The sequence below is a fragment of the Spermophilus citellus genome (genome assembly GCF_964194105.1).
Source record: "Spermophilus citellus genome assembly, chromosome: 10".
Taxonomy (NCBI): Eukaryota; Metazoa; Chordata; class Mammalia; order Rodentia; family Sciuridae; genus Spermophilus; species Spermophilus citellus.
The window spans coordinates 38207981-38228550 of NC_138197.1; the positions used below are offsets into that span (position 1 = coordinate 38207981).

Below are 20570 nucleotides of genomic sequence, written 5' to 3' on the forward strand. Positions count from 1 at the left end.
CTTGATATTTTCACATCTTCTTTACTCACTTATAATTCTCAGGGCAGCTCTTTGAGGTAGATTTTTACTACTATATTCATTTTATGTGAAAGGGCTCTTTGTACAGGGGAAACCACAGAGAGAATTGAACCACAGAAGGAATTGAGACCCAGAGAGGCAACATCCTTTGCCCAAGGTCAGGTGGCCTGCTGCCCCATTGGTGGCTGTCCATAGTGCTGCCCTCAAGAGGTCTGACTCCCTCATCAAGAGTCAAGATCTGTCATGTCCACCTCCTCCGTGACCCCATCTTAACCACAGACTTCTTAGGAATCTAAGATTAGCCCATATATTCAGAAAGATATACTGTTTTAGACTTAAGGAGTTGTTTTCCCTTGTTTAATAGGTTTGTCAACTTTAAATCATCTGTCCCTTAAAATCATTCCACCGTTTTTTTTAATTAATTAACTTATTTTAATTAGGTATATGTGACAGCAGAATGCATTTTGATTCATTGTACAATTGCAGCCAACTTTACATTTCTATGGTTGTACATGATATAACATCTCACCATATGTGCAGTCATACATGTACCTAGGGTAATAATGTCCAGGTCACTTTTTTTGTTTTTGTTTTGTTTGTTTGTTTGTTTAATCTCATTCCTGGACACAGCATTGTTTGTTGATGGATGCAGACTCATCAAACTTTGTACCACCCAAGCAATGAGCCTTGGTATCTCTGTTGTCCTCTCTCTTTGAGAACACACAGAGAGGAAGAGCTTCTGATTTTCTTTATGAATCTCGGAAGTCAGAATGTTCATGTAAAATAATCCTGGAGCCAAATCATATGGGGCAATGCATTAACTCCTTCAGTAAGACAGATTATTAACATTCTAATGATATATTCAAAAGTTTTAAAATCTCCAAATATATGCATTAACTAATTGAACCAAATCCAAGATGAACGAATTTAACTGCAAGGCATTGTTTTTCTCAGAGGTCAAATGACAGATTTGGAGAGGGTGAGCTCTGAAGTTCCTTCCCACTCTGCAAGTCGGCAATCTAACACTGTCTTTATTCCATAACCCTCTGAAGAGGTCTTGTCACAGTGTTAGGTATCTCCAGGTACCCCTGCCTCCCTACCCCATGCCCCTGATGTCTTTCTGGACGACTCAGATCCTTGAAAAACTGATCCATCTATTGGAGGTCGAATTCCTTGAGTGATCTCTATGTACGACTTAAGGTTCTGTCATGACTGAGCAGCCACAAGAAGCCTTTAAATCTCTATAAAGCAGCTGTTAGATGAGAAAACTTAGTTCCTTAAGGCTCTTTAAATGAGCAGAGCACAGAAAGAAATGAAGATACTGCCAAATGTCACACTGATGAGTGCCACAGCTGGAGGGTATAGATGGCAACATTACTCATGGATGTGGGTCAAAAACAAAGTCAGATTCCCACCATTCACATATCATTTGCCTCAATACACTAGGACTTCGACATTCAGACACCTTCTGTGTTTATGGGACTGTACTGCGCTCCTGTGAGGTGGGAGTTCACGAAGGTGTAAGGCACAAGCTCTATCATGAAAGAGCTGAGCAGAGTTAGCTGTAACAGTGAAGCGGTGATGCGTGTCTTAGTACTGGAGGAGGCCAGGGCAGCCGCTTGGAGGGCAGCCTTTAGCTGGGCTTGGAAGAACGCTGAGAATATAGACAAGAGGAGATTAGAGAAGAAGAGGTCACTCCAGCTAGAGAAAACTCCCAGGAGCAAACACAACCTAAGGCCCAGTGTATTTTTTTTTTCCTACTTCAGGTAGAAATTTAAATTTACCATTTAACCTGGTCAATTAAAAGGATCAGTTTTCATAAAATTCTCTTTCTTGTAATGTTTGAATATTTCTGAAATTATGATGCATTGTACAGTTAAAAGACTATACGCAAAACTGTGACAGTTTACCTGGGTATTTACCATGTGGAAAAAAACAAAATAATTAATAAAGGAAATTCAGTAGATGGTTGACAGATCACAAATTAGATCTAGTTAAATATAACATGTAGCTTTTTTTTTTCCCAGAGAGGATAAGGACTATTATTAAGAGCTTAACAAGTTGGAGTGACTAGCAAGAGAGAGAGGCAAGTTCCCTGGGATCTGTTTTTTTATTGAATAACCAATGATGTATGTAACAATGAGTAACCTGCTTCTTCCTGTGATATTTTCTATTTATTATCTTCAGGAAAGGATTGCTGGAGGGTTAGTGGAGGAGTGGGAAGCATAACTATCTACTAGAACATTTCTCTATCTACAAAAGTCTTACTGTAAACTGTGTCCCACCTGTGTTTCATAGGCAAAGGGACTAACTGGCCATGAGCACCCACAGATTGATGAGCTGTGACCCTAGTAACGCTGGGAGTCACATTTTCAGTATGCACAGCAGTTTCCCCTAGCCCATGGTTTCAGTTACCCGTGGTCAATCAAAATCTAAAAATATTAATGGAAACTTCCAGAAAGTTACAAGTTTTAAATAACTTATTATATCAGTATAATTGTTCTATTTTATTATTAGCATTGTAACCTCTTACTGTGCCTAATTTATAAACTAAACATTATCTTAAGTATGCATGTGTAGGGAAAGACAACATATCTATGGTATCCTGTATTAGTTTCAGGCGTCATCCACTGGGGGTCTTAGAATTTATTCTGCATGGATAAGGGGAACTACTTGTATTGAAATTCCTTCTTAAGATTAGATAATTTCAAAGCTAGAAGCATCCTTTACACATGAAGGAACTGACATTCAGACACATTAGTATTGCACCCTCCAGCCTCTGTCTACTGCTTTTCCCAAAATGCTGTTTCTTTCTGCCCTGGGTCTCTTGTCCATTCCTTGGAGCAAGGATTAAAGGTCTGGCTAAATCCAAACACCACCTCTTTTTATAAATTAGGTGTTAGTAGAAAATAGTAGGTGTGTGTCTACTTTCATGATGCACTAGGGAGTAGAATTGAGTAGTTCCAGAGATTGTGTGGCCACAAAGCCTCAAGTGTTCACTAATTAGCTCTACACAAAAGACTGCTCCTGTGCTACAGCGTTGTTTACCTGAATGGTGAGTAGGCTGCGAATCACAGACATAGTGCAGGACGCGTCTATAGGAAACGCTGTCCCTGCTCTCAAGGAATGACTTGCACTTTGGATGATGAGACATGTCTAAGACATGTCAAGGGAACAATAACAAATGATGTCAGAGTGTAGACAAGTTCTGGACTGCAGGCTACATTTGCAGAACAATCCAGAATAGTTGCAGTAGCATCATTAACATAAATAAAATATGGCTAAATAAAAGAAATCATGTCTTTGCACTTTTGAGTTATGTAGTTATTCATTCTTTCATTTATTAAAAAATAATGGCATTGTTCTAGGCCATAGAGAGATATGGTGTCTGTCACCAAATGCCAAATTGTGTGTCTTTGCCTATATAAGGCAGTATCCCTCTTGCTTTATGCCATCAAATAAACCAAGCTCCTACTTTGGTTTCAACTATAGAAGCTAAATCTTTTTTTTTTATTATTATTAGCTACACATGACATTACAATGATCTTGGCAATTCATGCATTTGAATCAATTGGGGTATAATTTCTCATTTTTCTGATTGTACAGATTGCAGAATCACACTGGTCATAGAGTCACCTATATACATACAGCAATCATAATGTCTATTCTGCTGCCCTTCCTAGAAGCTAAATCTTAAAAAGAAAAATTTTAAGTCATTTTGGTTTTCTTTTAAATAAAGTTCTTCCATTCCCTTAAAACCTGAGCTACCAGATTTCCTGTCTGATTGTCCTTTCCTTGGCCTTAATCTAAACAATGACTAAGGAAGAAAAAATTATTGGTAAACTGAGACTTGTCATATAATCCATTCTCAGCCCTATGTGTGTTTCATGAAAGTGGAGATTTTAAATGACCTCACAAATTTGGTTGTTCAAAGACCATGACCCCCCCAAATAGACAGTATCTCCTTTTTTGTGTTTATCTCACAACTTTTGCTGAAGTCTCTAAATCCTTCTTGGAAAACTTGAACTTTTTCATGCTTTGTGAGAATATCGTTAGTTGGTTGGTTAATTGATCCTACAGCAGATAAGATATAGAACTCCCTCCCGGTTCGTGATCCCAACCCTCTTATACTTCATGTCAATCTTTGTGATCCTTAAAGGAAACCTTTAAACATGTTTAGGATCCACCAAGTGTACATCTTTAACAGACACAGAAGCTTCTAAGCAGGGAGACATGAACCTCCTAATGCTCATTCACTACCTGACTCAATGAGCTTTCGTGATTTGGTTTTATTTTGACTAGATAAGGTATGTATGCACAAAAACTCCATCCTGGAAGCCTCTAATCTTAAATCAGATGAAGAAACAGAAGGATGGGACTAGGGAAAACAGTGGGAGACTTGTCCTCAAGGGCGTCCAGGGTCAGGGGATATCACGCCCTACTCTGACTTCTTGCTTCCATCTCTACTTCCTCCCCAGCAGGATTTAGTGCTGGTGAAATTAGCTTCAGGTCAAATACTGGATTTTTTTTTTTTTTTTTTTACCTTTTGTAAATGAATCTTAGGAGTAGCCTTGAAGACAAAAGGATGTCATAAAAGAGAAGTCTAAAGCAATTGTATGAAAGAGAGGAGGATGTTCCTTAGTAGTAAGATGTGGGGGTATCCATACCTTTGCACAATTGTGTATATGTGTAAATATCTATGTTTGGGGGAATAAAGGATAATATTATGGGATGCCTCCATCAACCAAAAGAATTCCAGGTTTTTAGTATCTGCTGAAAGAGCTGTTTCCCTACTATCCCAGGGAACTTAACCCTCTGGAGACCCCAGAGTCCTCTTGAGCTGGTGTTTAGTTGGGCTGGCCCTGGGTGTGCCTATGGAAGCAGTGGCCTGTGGGAACGTCTGGGCTCTTCAGTTTAGTGCGCCTCTGCCTCACTACAGAGCTACCATGCTGTGGATCTCAGAGGGGTCCTTGCCCCACTTCCCACCCCCCAACTGGCAGGGGCATTGACAGGCAAGGTCTGTATGTGGCACATTTGTTTCAAGCAACTCTAACCTGCAAAGCATGCCCCTTGGGGGTCACCTTAGCCCCCTAATTCCCTTGGAGCGTCAAGTGCTCCTCCCCCCCCCCTCCTCTGAGGCTTTGCTTATTGTCCCTGTTGGAGATACATAAAATGTGACTGGGGTCTGATGAGGACTGGGGAGGAGAGGATCCTTCATTCCAGCTGGAATATGCCTTGTGGCTCCTACTTCTCACACCCTAGCTGAGTCACAGCACTGTATTATCAGCGCGAATGACTAAAAAATCAAAGAGCCCTAAAGAGAAGGAAATTTCAGGACAGTGTTTTTAAAAGATAAAACAGCAACAGAACTGTGGCTGTGTGGAAAATAACAGAAGGGGCCTGAGGAGACTGGAAATTCCAGTTTGTTTAAGGGTACACGTGTCTGTAACAGTGTCCCCACCTCTCTGTAGTCCCTGGATGTGAAATCCCAGGCTGCACCCACCCCTGTGGCTGAATCTCAACTGGAACCTGAGTTTGAGGCCCGTGTCCCCAGCCTGCCCCACACCACGTGTCAGCAGAGGTGGGATGGTCCAGCCTGTATGCAGCTGCAGTCCTGCTGCTCTGTGAAAGTGGGGAACCATGGATTTGTATTATTTGCTTCTACTTCTCCCGCCCCCAGCATGCCACTGTGCACATATGGTTTCTGTTTTCCTAAGCCACAGCAAAACACAAGCAATTGCCCTTTGTAAACACACCTCTACGTATCAACACAGAGTTGGCTGCACTGGATTTATCAACTTTCTGCTTCTAGGTAATAGCCAATCTAGAATGGAAAAGGAAAAAAAGGACTAGGTAGCAGATGGTCGCCTGAATGTTATAAAACTGTTTCTACAAGCAATTTCCCAATCTTAGCACTCTTGATATTTGGGCCAAATAATTTTGATGTGGGGGCTTGTCCTGTGCATTAGAAGATATTTAGCAGCATCTCTGGCCTCTTCCCACTAGATGCCAGAAGTTCTCTCCACCTCTGTCAGCTTAAGCAAAAATGTCTCCAAACATTTGCCGAATACCCCCTTGAGAGCCTAATTGCCCCTCTGGTTTAGAATCACTGGTTTAAAGCATAGTAGCAAGTTTTTAAATTTTATATGCTACTTTACCTGTTTTGTTGCTGAACTGGAAATAAATTTATCAATTCTTAGGTAATTAATTTTAAAAACATAGAGATCCTCAGCCTCACCCTATTTGTGATTATATTCATGGTACTCTGGTTTATAAGTCTTTTTCTAAAATTTTATTTGGGCCATTAAAACAACATAAAATGATTTTCTTAGAAGCTTTGCTCAAAGTTCAGTTAGCCATTGTCCTTATACATTCCCTCTGTCCATAACTTGACCTACTCAAAATTTTTAAACATCAGCTTTGTCTAGCATGTTTTTTTTTTTTTTTAAACCATGTTGGTTATGTGTAAATTGCCCATCTTTTTTACGGTCTCTGCTCGATGAGTTTATACAATGAGTCTCTGGTAGGAGACAGACGTGGGAGTGAAAATATTTCTCCTTTAACCACAGGAAGGGATTTTTTTACAATGCCTTTTAGCAGCGGATGCCTAGGGTACTTCACCCAGCAGGAAACAGAGAGAACTCTCTTTCTGCAATTGGAAAGTAGAACTTTATTCTAGCTAAACCCTTTCATAAGCTTCCTCTCCTGGAAGAGACAATCCAAGTAATGGACGTTTCTCTAAATAACCATGTCTTGATATAGAAGGCAGCCCTTTAGTTTAAGAGAAATGCATTTAAAATTAGTGAATACTATGTGATTTTTTTAAAAAGTCTTACACATGCATATTCAGTTGTTTTATAGTGAGGTGAGTTTTATTAAATTGTATTAAATATTTTCATTGATGATCAAAGAAAATTGTATCTGTACAGACATAGAAGAGTCCAGGTGGACCCTGATAACAGCTTCCAAAGGATCCAGGGAATGAAAGAGGGCATACCTTTTATTTAGTAGAAATCTTAAAACCAAAAATAACTTGCATGGCTTTAACTTCAATAGTTTAAAAAAAAAAGAGTTGGGGGGGTGGTTGTGTGATTAGGCAGATATTTTTAACATCTGGACATAATTTTTAACTAAAAAAAACAGCAATCGATAGTGTTGTAAAAGCCATTTATACTCTGAGCTTGAAACAACTTCTTTATGCCACAAAATTCCTGTTGCTACCTCCATTAGTGACAGCATAATTCAATATGTCTTGAATGTCAACAGATTTTTTATTACTCAACCGATGTTGGCTTTGCTGGATTAAATGTCATTTAAAGTGATCAATTGGAAGCTTGCTCTGTTTTAGTTTTTTGGGTTTTCTTTCCCTCATGTCTATGAAAGAAAAAAGTGTGCAATATACAAATGTCCATGAAACTTATAGGTAAAGTTCGTTTTCTACTAAGCTTTGTCCTTTATTTGTCACCCAAAGAGCAGATAACATGAAAACAAGACCCACGTTTGATGCCTCTGAAAATCCAACATGATAGCCCAGTGCTGGGTCGCCCTGGCTTGGAGAAATCGTCTGCTTGACATTTTACTATTTTATGAGAACTAGTAAGCACTATAATGTAAAAGAGAGAATAGAAACAAAGCAATGGAAACCCTGTGCGGATGGTGATGGATGTTAGAACCATCAGCAATGGGTTTCAGCTCACCATGGGCCTCTAGGGTACAAAACCTTCTGCCCAGAGCCCAGAACATCTCACTCACCTTTCTTATGGGTAAAATTTCTTTACACACACACACACACACACACACACACACACACACAAAACAACAACAACTGGGTAATTTCTTTATGTAAAATTGTGTTAAAATGAATGCACTGGAGAATTCATTCTCATTCCAGAGGCATCCAAAGGTATCCTCAACTCTTTGTAGTAAAGGTGATCCTAAATGTATGAGGAGACCTGGGAGGGGTTACATGCAAACCACCTTTGTCCTTCCTGACTTACTGACATTTTTATGATAATATTTGATTTTGTCAGATGTTTTCCAGTTGGAAGGAACTATGGAAAATGAAAATATGCCTGCCATTTGATGGCGGGACAAAGAGTGGATAATTGAACCACAGCTCAGTTCTTGTCTTAGTCCATTGAGGGTACTGTAACAAAACACCAGAAACTGGGTGGCTCATAGATAACAAAAATACATTGCTCACACTTCTGGAGACTGGTTAGTCCAAGATCAAGGTGCAGGTAGATTAGAGGTCTGGTGAGGGCCCATCTTTTAGTTCACAGAGAGCTCCTTCTTGCTGTGTCCTCTCATGATGAGAGAGCATGGGACCTCTCTCAGACCCCCTCTATAAGGGCACTAATCCCTCTCATGAGGATGGAGCCCCATGGCTTAACCCCCTCCCAAAGACTCACCTCTTGATACTCTTACCTTGGGGGATAGGATTCAGCATGTGAATGGTAGGGGCACTTGACATTCAGACCATAGTAGTTCCCTGTTCCCTTTGTAATGAAAGTGAGGCAGGACAGGGAGGTAGCTGAGGGGTAAAGACACAGTCTACTTCTCTGCTTTGCGTAGAAACTGGAGTCATCCTCTCCAAGTGTTTTAAAAACGAGCTAGATTATTCTGTCTGCAATAGTGTGGTACCGACTTCTCAGGGTACTTACACTGACACTAGGGTTGGTGGCCCGCTTGCTTCCCCCACCTCAGCCCACACACTGGGGCAATAACAAATGAACCCTCAAGAAGGGGTGTGAACAGAAGAAGGGGCTCACCAGCTTCTGATGTTAGAATGGGGTTCAAATTCCAGGACTGTGGTATCATTGTTTCAAGAAGGATGCCACTTGTCTTTTTTCAAAACACAACAAATCACACATCACATTAATTTTTAGGCAGAGACAATACAAAAGAAATGATACACTAAGGGATACTAAAAAGATTTAGGGTCAATTTAAGCTTCATGGTAGTTCCTTCAAGGATCAAGCTACCTGGAAAACCCCATATTTTTTGCCAGTTCCTTCTGCCCTTCAGAGAGAAAGCTGGATTTCACAAAGGATGCACTACATGGTTAAACTTTGCCCTAGAAAGTCCTTAGGTTTTTACAGATAGGTACCCATTATACAGCGTCTCTGAGAATAGAAGTCGAATCCGGAACTGTGGCATGGCACAGGCTTTACAGACAATCAGAGCCTAGCATCGTGATGTACCCTGAGTGAGTAAATTACCAAGCCCTCTTGGCCCCAGCTTCCTGGCCTATTAAATAGGAATAGCAACAGCACCTGCCTCATGGTAGTGTAAGGGCCAAGTGGAACCACGCTCGCAGAAGATACAGTACAGTGCCTGCAAACAGCACCCAATAAATATTGCTGTTATTTTTATTACTTTCCTTTCACCCACATTATCACTAATACAATAATCCTGTAAAGTAAGTGTTGCGATTCTCATTTCATAAATGAGGAAATAGAATCTCAGGGAGATTAGTGGTTGCCTGACTAAATTCCCCTTGTAAATATACTCTCTCCAAAGAAGGGTGACTTCCTGTCTCTGACATGTGAACGTGCCAACTATAAGATATTCCAAGTCTCAACTGGACATGCCCTTCCCAGGTGCGCCAGGCCAGGCCCTTCCCAGTGTACCAGATAGCACATTATAGTACAGGAGCCAGGAATTCAAATCCCAGTGACCTCTTTGAGGATTAGAAATAATACCTATACATGCCAAACACATATTTGTCATTCAGTGATCTTCCATTACGAGCTATTCTGGCTAGGGCCAAAATCATACAATGACCACCTGGAAATGACACCTCTAATTCTCATCTGGAGGCCAGTCCTGCGTCATCTAAACCTAGAAGGTACATGTCTATGTCCACCTACCTATCAAGGCTCTGCTAGAGAACAAACCACATACCTGTACAGCACAAACCCAGAAAGAAACAGAACAGGGGAGGGGTGTGCATCCCATGTCTTCTCTTTTAATTTGCCAATCCACAGCCAAAAGCTTTGGCTTAGCACAGAACAAGGGCTGTTCTAAGTCACTTAATAAATATTTGTTGCCTGACTATATAATAAAACATCGGTTCTGCCAGGAGAGAAAGGATTTTCTGCACCAGGTTCCTCTCTACCATGATTCTAGTAAAGCAATTTTAAAGGTCTCCAAAGCGTGATATCATGAGAGTTATCTATTTCTTTTTAAAAACCCCACGGTTATCACTGTCAGCATCACCAAGCTACATAGATTTTCACTACATAGGTTTGCATTGCTTTTGGGCCGTGTTTTGGCCCAGCCCAGTCTTCTCATGTTTATCCATTCAGTGTCTCCACCAACATCAAAAGAATCTTTTAACCCCACCATTTTTTAACACACCACTTTCTCTGGAACTTTAAAACATTCTTTCCACCTTTCACCCTACTAGCCCGTTTGCAGGCGTCCACCAAAGCCAACTCATTCCCAGGTAGAGCTTGTTCTATCTTTCAATGAACTGTGTTCAAGTTCAAGTTCTGGCCATGACCAAAGATAAGTCTTTTCCTCATTCTGGGAAAGGGGGTGGTGGGCTCAGAGGATCTCTAAGCCTCCACAGGTCAAAGATCATACTTCTCCAGCACAGTCTCCCTCACTCTCTCTGGACCATAGATTCTTCACTGTAGTTCACACCTGGAAAAAGTGATTACTGAATTCTTTTCTGATTCTCGTTGTTCATGCCTCAACAGGAAACATTTTCAACACTATTTTCCCTTCATTTTCCTCTGTAGACTGTAGACTGCTTTGGGATTACGTCTATCAGTTGCTTTCTGACAGCCGGTACGAAAACTTCATCCGATGGGAGGACAAAGAATCCAAAATATTCCGGATAGTGGATCCCAATGGACTGGCTCGACTGTGGGGAAACCATAAGGTAAAAGGGCAGCAGATCCTTGCTCTATGAACTAGTGCCAAAAAAAAAAAAAAAGTGCATCTCTGGATTGGAGGGTCATTGTCTGTTCTACTTCCTAAGTCTGCCCATTATCATTTAGTTTATTCCTCATTGGAAGACAGTCACAAAGGAAGGAAATAATTAAAGATGCCTCTTTCCATGTTACTTATGCCAAATGCCCACTAACTCAGTAAATCTCAGTTTGATAGATTGCATTGTAAGTATCCCTCAGTGCCACTTCCCTCCACCTGGCCCTGCCACCCCTGCTGTCATAGGAACTAGGTGACAGGGAAGTGTTATGAGCTCTATGACTCATGGGGGACCTTTGGGAAGTGTCACTTCTGTCCTGCTCAGTTGGAAACTCCCATGTTCACAGAAGTCCATTTCTACATGGAAAAATATGTCTCTGGGCTGTAAAACCTTGTTTTTACAAGAAAACAGTGCAGCAAGTTTGCCCCACAGTTTTCCAAACTAGGAGGAAATGGAATTTACAAAGGAAGTCTTTTATAGAAAGGGAGACTGTTCCAATGTGCAGATATAATAAGTGGAGAATCATGATCCAGGTCAAACAATACATAGGTAGATCTGAGGTCAAGCTGGAGGTACCTTGGTGGCACCGGGTGGCACAGCCTCAGCTCAGGGACCGAAAGGGCAGGGATGCACAGCTGAGCTCTGCCAGGCCTGCAGCCTCCTAAGAAGGCAGTCCATGCTCTGGCTGGGTTGAGAAGGACCTGATGCAGGCCATGACCAAATATGGCCAGGCTTCACTGACAGACACTTCAGTGTGTGAGTCACTGAGAAATACTTTCTGCAACTCCCAGATTGTACCATGGCTCAAGGGCTCACAACCACTGTATTCTTGCTGCCACAATAGGAATTTAAACAACAACAACAAAAATCTCTTCCTTAAAATGACAGACCAGAAACACATTTAAGAAAGGTCATTGCAACAAAAAAATAAATTCTGTATGGGTCAGGAGGTGAAGGAGGATCCAGATTGGGGGAATCTTCAGGAAATTGCTGGGGCATAGCAGAGAGCAGTCTTGGAGGAAGGACCTGAGGGAGGTGGCTGGGGTTTTATTGGCCAGAGCTCCAGGCCTCTGACAAAGGGTGGTTCACCCTAAAGGAAAACCTTGGCCTTGGTGTATGTGAAAGCCAAAGGGAAGGGACAGGAACGAAGGGGTCTGGAAGGTGGCACGTTAGCAGGTAGTGTTCCCAAGCTGGCAGGGCCACGTGGACCAGCTGAGGAGTTTTTATTTTAATAGCTCCCCCAGTTCCTTTTCTGAGGTTCATTTCATTGTGTCTTTGTGCTTTTTTTCTCTCTTCCTCCTTTGAACAAACAGAACAGAACAAACATGACCTATGAGAAAATGTCCAGAGCCCTGCGCCACTACTACAAACTAAACATTATCAGGAAGGAGCCAGGACAAAGGCTTTTGTTCAGGTAGCACTTCCATTTTCTTCCTTTCCTTCTTTTAGGAGGATATTGTCTTCTTTAAATAAGGGGGAGGAGGGAGATTGTGAAGATCTCTACCTGCCTATCTGATCCCCAAAGCCATTATTGCAAATATTACAAATTGGATACCAGGTGCTGGTTTGTTGAGATTGAAGGGGGGAAAAAAAACTTTTTTATATTGATGTCTGGCCTCTAGTAAAGCCAAAACTAAATATAAACACAGTCTGACTCACCTTTAAAATGATGCAGTGGCCAAATAGTATTGTCTGGCTTTAACGTCCAGTATAGGTAAAGGGAACAATCAGAGTAGCCATGGTCAGTGTCAAAGTAAGGAATTAAACCTGAACTTCCAGGTTCTCAGCCTCATAAACCAGGGTTTGTCAAACTGCAGGTCATGACCCAGAGTGAGTCATGAAATAGGCTTAATGGGTCAGTCTCTGTTTTTTGGGTTTTTTTTTTAATGCAATAGAAAACAGGATAAGATAGAGATGAAAATATCAGACTGCATCACATGAAGAGTGACTGTTGATTCACAAAGATTTGGTTTCAGCCGTGAATGTGTGTGTGTTTGTGTGTGTGTGTGTGATGAGTCATGATGTAAAATATATTTCTTCTAATGCTTCACAGTCAAAAAAGTGTGAAAGCCCCTGCACTAGATATTCTTCTTTTCAGAATTCCCACAGCTAATGAGTTCCAGCCATTTATCCTACCATATAGATTATGATTTCAAGAATTAGAAAAGAAAAAGAAGGTATATGAAGGACCACTCAGGAAAGGTAGAAGTAGTCCCCCGACACGGTTAGTAATTGATGCAGTGGCATCAAGGATGTGGGAGAATATGCGAGCAACAAATATGACCTTAGGTTAAGAGTTTGGGGAAGTGGACAAAGAAAAGAGCCACAGTTGGGACTAGAGATGTGGATTTGGAGTTATCTGTATACAGGTAGAAAATAACACTATGGATGAGCACATGAGCTCTCTGGGCTGGTGGTAATTATTGGAAAGAGCAATTAGGCTTTAGCTTTGAGGAGTGGAAATTAAGGAATAGTAAAAATAATTGCAGTCTTCCACAAAAACAGAAAAGGCTATTCAAGAAATGAATAATGGAAGAATGGAATAAATACAAAAGAACCCTCCTAACTCTGGCTCTGTTGATATCTTCTCTCCATATTTCATCCTAAACTTAATCCTTGGGTCCCTGTTCTTCCTACTCTATACTTTTTTCCTGAATGAATTGATCCCATTATACGACTTCATTTGTCACCTCCATTTTGTCACCAAATTTAGATCAAGCTCTAAAAATTTCCCTGAAATTCCAAATGTGCATATTCAAGAGCTTCTTTTAACACTTTAAGGACTCCCACTTAAATATCACATTAGATTTTCAGACATATTAAGAAAGAACTAGAAATTCCTCCCAGAATTCTTGCTATTCATCATCCGCATCACCATTCTTAATCCGTCTTGAAACTACAACTATTTTTAATTCCTGTATCTAAGTGAGGCATGGTACTGAATTGTCCATTCCATTCTGTGTTACAGAGGCTTAGAAGCCTGGGAACCACGTTTCCCAGGATTTGATGCCACATGGTGCTAGGTTGGAGTCTACTACCAATGACAGGCTCTTGCGTGAGATTGGGAAGGTAGAGGAAAGGCAGAAACATTGTTCCTGCTTCCCTGGCAAAGGAAGCTGATGTCTGTGCTTTGAACGTTCCCACCAGGATTAATTCAGCAATCTCCTTCTATGTCTGGTCCACCATTCCCCTGCCTCCTGAATTCATAATACACACTTCTGGTGTTCCTGTGACACTGATATGATTTCTTTTGCTTCAAGTACATATCCCTTTACCTTTAAAGTACACATGCCCTCAAGGCCCGCCTCAGTTCTCCTACCTTTACAAAGCCTTCTTCAGCTCTCCCATGATCTTCCCCCATCATTTCTTGGGTTCCCTTGGATTTCTTAAACACACCTTGATTTCTATTTTTAATAGGTGTATGTATGAAATCCTTCTCCCCACAACTGGATCATAAGCTCCCAGAAGGTAGAGGATTGTACTTTATATAACTCTGTTTTATACCTTAGGGAGGGTTTCAATAAATATTTCATGACAAACTTGGTATAAAAGACCAGAAGATTACTATGACAAAGTAGTCCAAAGGAGAAGGCGGTAGTTTCGAGAACCAAGTACAGCCTATCTGTGGAGTTGGCCTAGAGGGATCGTTAGTGACTTCAGGATGTTGAGGGAGAAGTTTTAGCTAAAGGATAAAAGCAGAAGACTGATGCTACACATCACACTGCTTCAGCAGTTTAGCAATAGTGGGTAGAGAAGAAAATCAGTAGTAATTAGAAGGTTCATAGGCTTCCAATAAAAGATTTTCAGCAAGAAAAAAGAATAGTGCTATTAGTGAGGGAGCCATTGGTTATTTTTGAGGAAATGAGTGTTGAAAGCCAAACTTGCTATAAAATGATGGCTTCTTTACAAGATTTTTAGATATTAAAGGGATTTGGGGTGTAGCTCAGTAGAGCACTTTCCTAGCATGTTTAAGGCCTTGGGTTTAATCCCAAAAGAACCCAAAAAAAATTAAAAATTAAGAATGAATCAAAGAAAAAGAAGTTTAGGTTTTGAGTGAAGGTAGATTTCAGTATGGACTGACACATTAAGCAGCTCTTTGATGATAAAGCAGAACACAAAGAATGAGTAGTGAAAGGAGTGAACAGGGTTCCTGATAAGGACAAAGCAAAAGATTTATGGGAAGACCTGAACGATGGTCTATATAAGAAAAAGACTGGCAGACTGGAATGGAGGGTTCATGGAAGTGAGCAGTGGACGATAAGATTTTCCTGGGTAGGAATGATAGAAGACCCAGATAGGCAGGCCAGAGAGTACATCTTTGACTTGATACATCTTAGGCTTTTTGAACAAAGATGATGAGAGAAAATGTGTGTTTTAAGGTAGTTTGTCTGCTGCGGGCAGTGTATGGAAAGGGAACAGCATGCAGACATGCTGGGGCTATAGAAGGAGCACTCCCACTGTAAGAACATTTATAACCAGGCCACCTTCCTGAACCATGTCAATCATGGTTGACACAGGTCACTGATGGTATTTCCAAGTGAGCCATTTTTTTTTTATTTAATATTCAATTGTATCCTTCATGTTAAATTCAAGTTTTGAATACCATTCCTTGGCCCCATGGCCTGGAATAAAAATGGATATATGACTCTTGTGGGTCTTTGTAAAACCTAATTCTCTAAAAAGTCAGAAACACAGATACATGAGCTGTGCCTAAGTTCCCTCGTGGTCCTGCAGTAACATGCCCCATAGGTCTGAAGGGTGCTGTCTACCCCACCATAGTCACACTAGATGTTATAGTCATTTTGCCACTTTTTAGGCAATCAGAGGAAGGGGTACCTTTTGCTAATTTGCACCATGTTGGCATTAGCATTTGGGATCAGCACCTCTCCAGCTACTGTAAGATGACAGGGCCTCGCTTTATGGGTTGGAATTCAGAAGTGTAAAGATAGCTTTGAAGAAATGTGCTCTCTTGACTCCTCCATTTTCTCTCCCAAAGGTTTATGAAAACCCCAGATGAAATCATGAGTGGCCGAACAGATCGACTGGAGCACCTTGAGTCCCAGGAGCTGGATGAACAAATATACCAGGAGGACGAGTGCTGAAGGCAGCCACACGCCACCTGGGTGGGCTGAGGTTGAGGGAGCCCCTGCCCACCAGGATCACTGGAGGCTTGATGAAGCTGGCGGGCTGAGGCCGGCTGGAAAGGAAGAGACCCAGCGATGGCAGGAACACTTCTCTTGCAGACCAAGAGGGACCCCAGAGCACCTTAGACAAACCACCCAGCAAAGGCGGGGCTGGAATTCTGGCGGAGGGCACGAGCCTGGGACTCGCGAGTCACATTTCCTTCTTTGGAATCTGTCCACCTGTAATTCCTCACCCTCACCCTTCCACCTGTTGTTAGTCTCATGGTGTTTTTGTTTTTGTTTTTGTTTTTTTAAGAACCTGCAGTTTGACTTTTCATCGTTCATATAAGGGAAGACATCGGAGGTTGTTTTCCTATGGAAATATATATCTATTATATATATATTTTTTGCAAATCTCACAAAGTACAGCCAGCCCAGCTGGTCAGGAAAGAATACTTGCAGAAGGGATCAGGTTCCTCTTTTTCCTGCCACGTGAATCAGGTTTGTTTCTGTTGCAGTTGGGTCTTGGCTGAAAAAAGAAAAAAGAAAAAAAAAAGATGCTTTTAAAAAATGATCACACAAGAAGGAGAGCTCTCTTTTTCATCCTTGCTCACCTTCCTTTCCTGGCTCCCCTGTGTCCTGCCCCCCAACCCCTCTGCCTGCTGTTGCACTTCACATGCCTTTCAGCCGAGTTCAGTCTCCTGCAGAATCTTGGGGATTCTTGGCACCTAAATAGAATCAGTGACCTGGGTGCTTTGTGTCCAGCAGCCAAAATCAGACCCCTATGCCAGCATCTGGCCACCCATCTGAGGGAGGCCAGAACCCTCACAGATGCTGCTGTACTCCAGAAAGATAAGTGCTATTCCAGCAGGCCATCCCTGAGATGACGGTGAGAACCAACCAGCTACAGCATCAGATAAGGCAAGTTGTTTGGAAGGCCCCCAGCTGCTTGGGATTAGCTTGCAAGTGCTACAAATACAAAAAGACCACACAGGCCTGGCAGTCCAGAGACTGGGCAAAGATATTTCTACAGGGGGGATTTGTTTTGTGAAACAGGTTATTGGAAAAAAAAAAAAATGTTCCTCTCTGCTCCATTCCAGGGGCCATCTTGTGGTCAGTTTCCCTCAGCACCTGAACTCCGCACCCCCCACTTCCTAGCCTTTTTAAAGTTTCCTGGTCCCCACTGAACACAGAACATTTGTGAGGGGAGTACTCCAGAATGGAGTCCCAGATGCAGCCAGGGTCTGCCCAGTGTGGGCAGAAAGCAAGTTCCTCAGATCCATTACTTTCTCCTTCTTCCTTCACCGTTGTATTTCAGAACGGATCCATTCCTGGCTCTTTTTCACCTCTCAAAATAAGGTTGGTAGTGTCTTACAGAAGGATCGTGCCATCTTAGTACTTCTGTTGATAACAGATTTTAGATTTTTTTCTTCCTTTTCTAGCCATCCACATTAACTCTTCCATTATAGATTCGAATATCCAATTTTGGGAATACCGTCTTTTTTAATTCAGAAAATTAGACCTGCCTTGAAAAGCACCCCCTCCCCATTCCTCCCTGTTTCCTTGGCTCCTCCATCGGGTTAGCGTCTCTCAGCTCTCTGAGGTACTTATATGCTCCACCAGCAGCAGTTCCCTGTGAAGCTGGCAGGCCCCAGGCTTGTCCTCCTGCCATTTCTGAGTTGAGTTGGGGGCACACAAGCAAGAGGAATTCCCCCTGGGCCTTACTGAAAAGGATACCAGCCTGGGGTGGGGGGCAAATAGATGAACTATGGTTCACAGACACTGGAATTGAGGAGCCGATCTGGGCTCATTAGTCTCGCTCTGTCCCTGCCTCTTACCGGACCACAGGTGGCAGCCAGCCTCCTCGTACTGTCACTTCCTTCCCCCATTCTGCCTTCTGTGTGAGCCTAGAGGGCCTCATTGTGAAGGGTTCAGTCTCAATCTGCTTGAAGGGTGGTGTGATTCTGCTGGATTCCAGCAGCTGTGGATGTCTTTCAAGAGTGTTCAGGTAATATATTTTTCAGCCTCTAAGATGACTGGTACTATATCTCAAATGGAGAGATTAAGCCAAATACCTGGTGTGATCTGAAAGTCACCAAGTTTAAGAACTGGAGAGAAAGGATGGACTTTTTACCGAGGTTCTTGTATGAATATGAAAACAGACCAGGGCATGATGTTCCTCTTCCCTGAGATGAGAACATCTCATTCTGGCCACTTTACCCAAGTTTCTGAACTCAGTCTCTTACCATTCCAAGTCTTACAGATGAAAAATGGAGGGAAATGCCTTTTTGCCCCCAAGGATTTCTGTATTCAAAGCAATACCTTATAAATATGTAAGACTTGGGATGACTTCTCCAGCCACTTGAAGTAGAGATGCTAATTCCAATATAATATTAATTTCCCATTCCAACATTGCCAATAATGATTTTTCTCTTGATTCCCTTCACTGCAAAAGTCCTTGTTCTTTGAGAGAAGAGTTGGACAGTCCGATACCAGAGCTACAGTATTGACTTACTGCAGACCCTGAAGATTTCACATTCAATTTATCAAACCTCAGGGAATCGCCTAACAGACATTGTGAGGGATTCAAAGATGAACCAGGCACAATCCCTCCCCTGAGAGTTTAGATTTTACCTACAGGATCGTCCAGCGTGAAATTTCTCAGTTCAACACTAAGGACTAGCAGTGATGAAAATTTCACCCCAGACTAAATTAAAAGTTTATGTATCATCTGAATAGTTGGCCTTTCTCTGTGGCCATCATGGGAACTCGTAGCCCACAAAATCTGAAGTCAGGAAAGGAAAATGCAGAGGGGCACTGCCGTGTGAAAGGTGGACGCTCTCGCTCGTGTCTTGGAATTCCCTTTCCCCCACTCATGAGTTCACTGAGCTGTCTCCTTCTGTCAGAAGAGTGGTAGTTGGCTACATGGGTCCTGTCGAAGATAATAACATGTCTCTCAGATATGCTTGATCCAAGGCCACTTGGTCTTGCCCTTAGGCAACATTGCCAATGTTCCAAATCCCATTTGGAGGTCCCCCACAAGAAAAGAGGAACTGATGGATTTTCTCCTTTCAACCATCTCTTTAAAATCCTCTGATCAAGGGCTGATACCTTATCCAACTAAAAATGTCCCTTTAGCTGAAATTTAAGTGGCTACAACAGAATTGGTCAAAATAACTAAATAACCCCATGTCCATCCTTCCCTGTCTAGGCTCCAGCCCTGGATATGTTTTTGAAACATTAACTGCCATTTGCAGAAAGGAAGCCTGAGTATCAGAGAGGTAATGTCACCGTTGGAGCAGATAATATGGCAGGGACAGAATTAGGATTGGGATCCAGCTTGACCATTCCCCCATTTGACCCATTATCACCCAGGAAACTGAAGATAAGAGATTTGGAAAAACAGACAAAGAACAAAGGGTAGTTTTCTTTCCCTAAGCATTCGGTGCTAGTCAGAAGCTTTCATTCACTCAGTCTGCTCCTTTTCCTAGCATAAACCTAGAATAAAGGAAGTGATACAAGGAAGCCAGAGGGATGGGGGAGGGAGGGGACACCCAATAATCCCTGTGTTGTCAGAACCACAGAAGACTAACCTGATACTCTTTTGGCCCCATCTGCATCAACACTAAACAACTGCAAACTCCCTGCGTCTTTCAATGTCAAGTGAACATTCTCTGTGACTACACCCACCTGCAAACCAGAACGAATCTAGAATGAATTTTTTTTTTTTGGTCTAGTTTCTAATCTCTTGTTTATGAGGTGTGGGGTTTATAAGGGACTGAATCAAATGAATGTAACAAAAAAAGAAAAAAAATGCCTTTTCTCAGGGCCAGTGAGTTGCAAATAATTTTTAAAGAAAAGCCTATAATTACATCATCTCAATAAATTTTTTATAAAAAAAAGGTCCTGGGTCTCTGTTTTTGATAATATGAAATGGAGTCAGGCAAGGTGCTCTGATGAAGTAAATCCTGTCTCCACTCAATTACAGTGTAAAGGGCAGTCACGGGTTTGCACTGGCAGGAAGCCTCTGTTACCGAGCAGTCTGCAGACAATCTCTAGACAAGTGGCACCAAAAAGGTCAGAGAAGATCATTCAAAGCTCAGCAGCTGCCACAGGTGGAAAAATTTCACCCAAAGCAACCCGGATCAGAGATGCCCGGGCCCTGTGCTGTGTGGGAGATGTTCATTAAAGTGGTACCAGGACTTACAAGAGCTTGGTCCTCACATGGTAGCATTCTCCCCTTAGGGTCTGAGCCTACAAGGTACCAAGGGTGTAAATGTAATTACAATGACCTGCAAGTCACCTAGCTCAGAACCAGCCCTATGCTGAAGGTCTCAGCCACAGAGGCCACTGATCAGCCAACCAGTGGGTACTTAGGATTTCAAGATCAAACACGGTGTGATCAACTATCCAGAACTATCAATCTGCCATCAGAGGAAGGCAGAAACAAGCAGAGTAGGAAAGGAAGAAAAACTGCATTGCTTTTTAGT

The 20570-nt window shown here is 42.0% G+C and overlaps 1 protein-coding gene across 3 annotated transcripts in view; it reads left to right on the forward strand.

Annotated features, from left to right (window-relative positions):
• ETV6 (ETS variant transcription factor 6) overlaps positions 1-19976 on the forward strand; it is a 225605-nt gene extending 205629 nt beyond the window's left edge. For all 3 annotated transcript variants that reach the window (XM_081310392.1, XM_081310391.1, XM_081310393.1), the window contains 3 exons: positions 10767-10909; positions 12271-12371; positions 15954-19976. In XM_081310392.1, the coding sequence (XP_081166518.1) occupies positions 10767-10909; positions 12271-12371; positions 15954-16059 (350 nt within the window). In that variant the 3' untranslated portion in view covers positions 16060-19976. The remainder of the gene's footprint in view (positions 1-10766; positions 10910-12270; positions 12372-15953) is intronic.
• Positions 19977-20570: the final 594 nt, after the last annotated feature.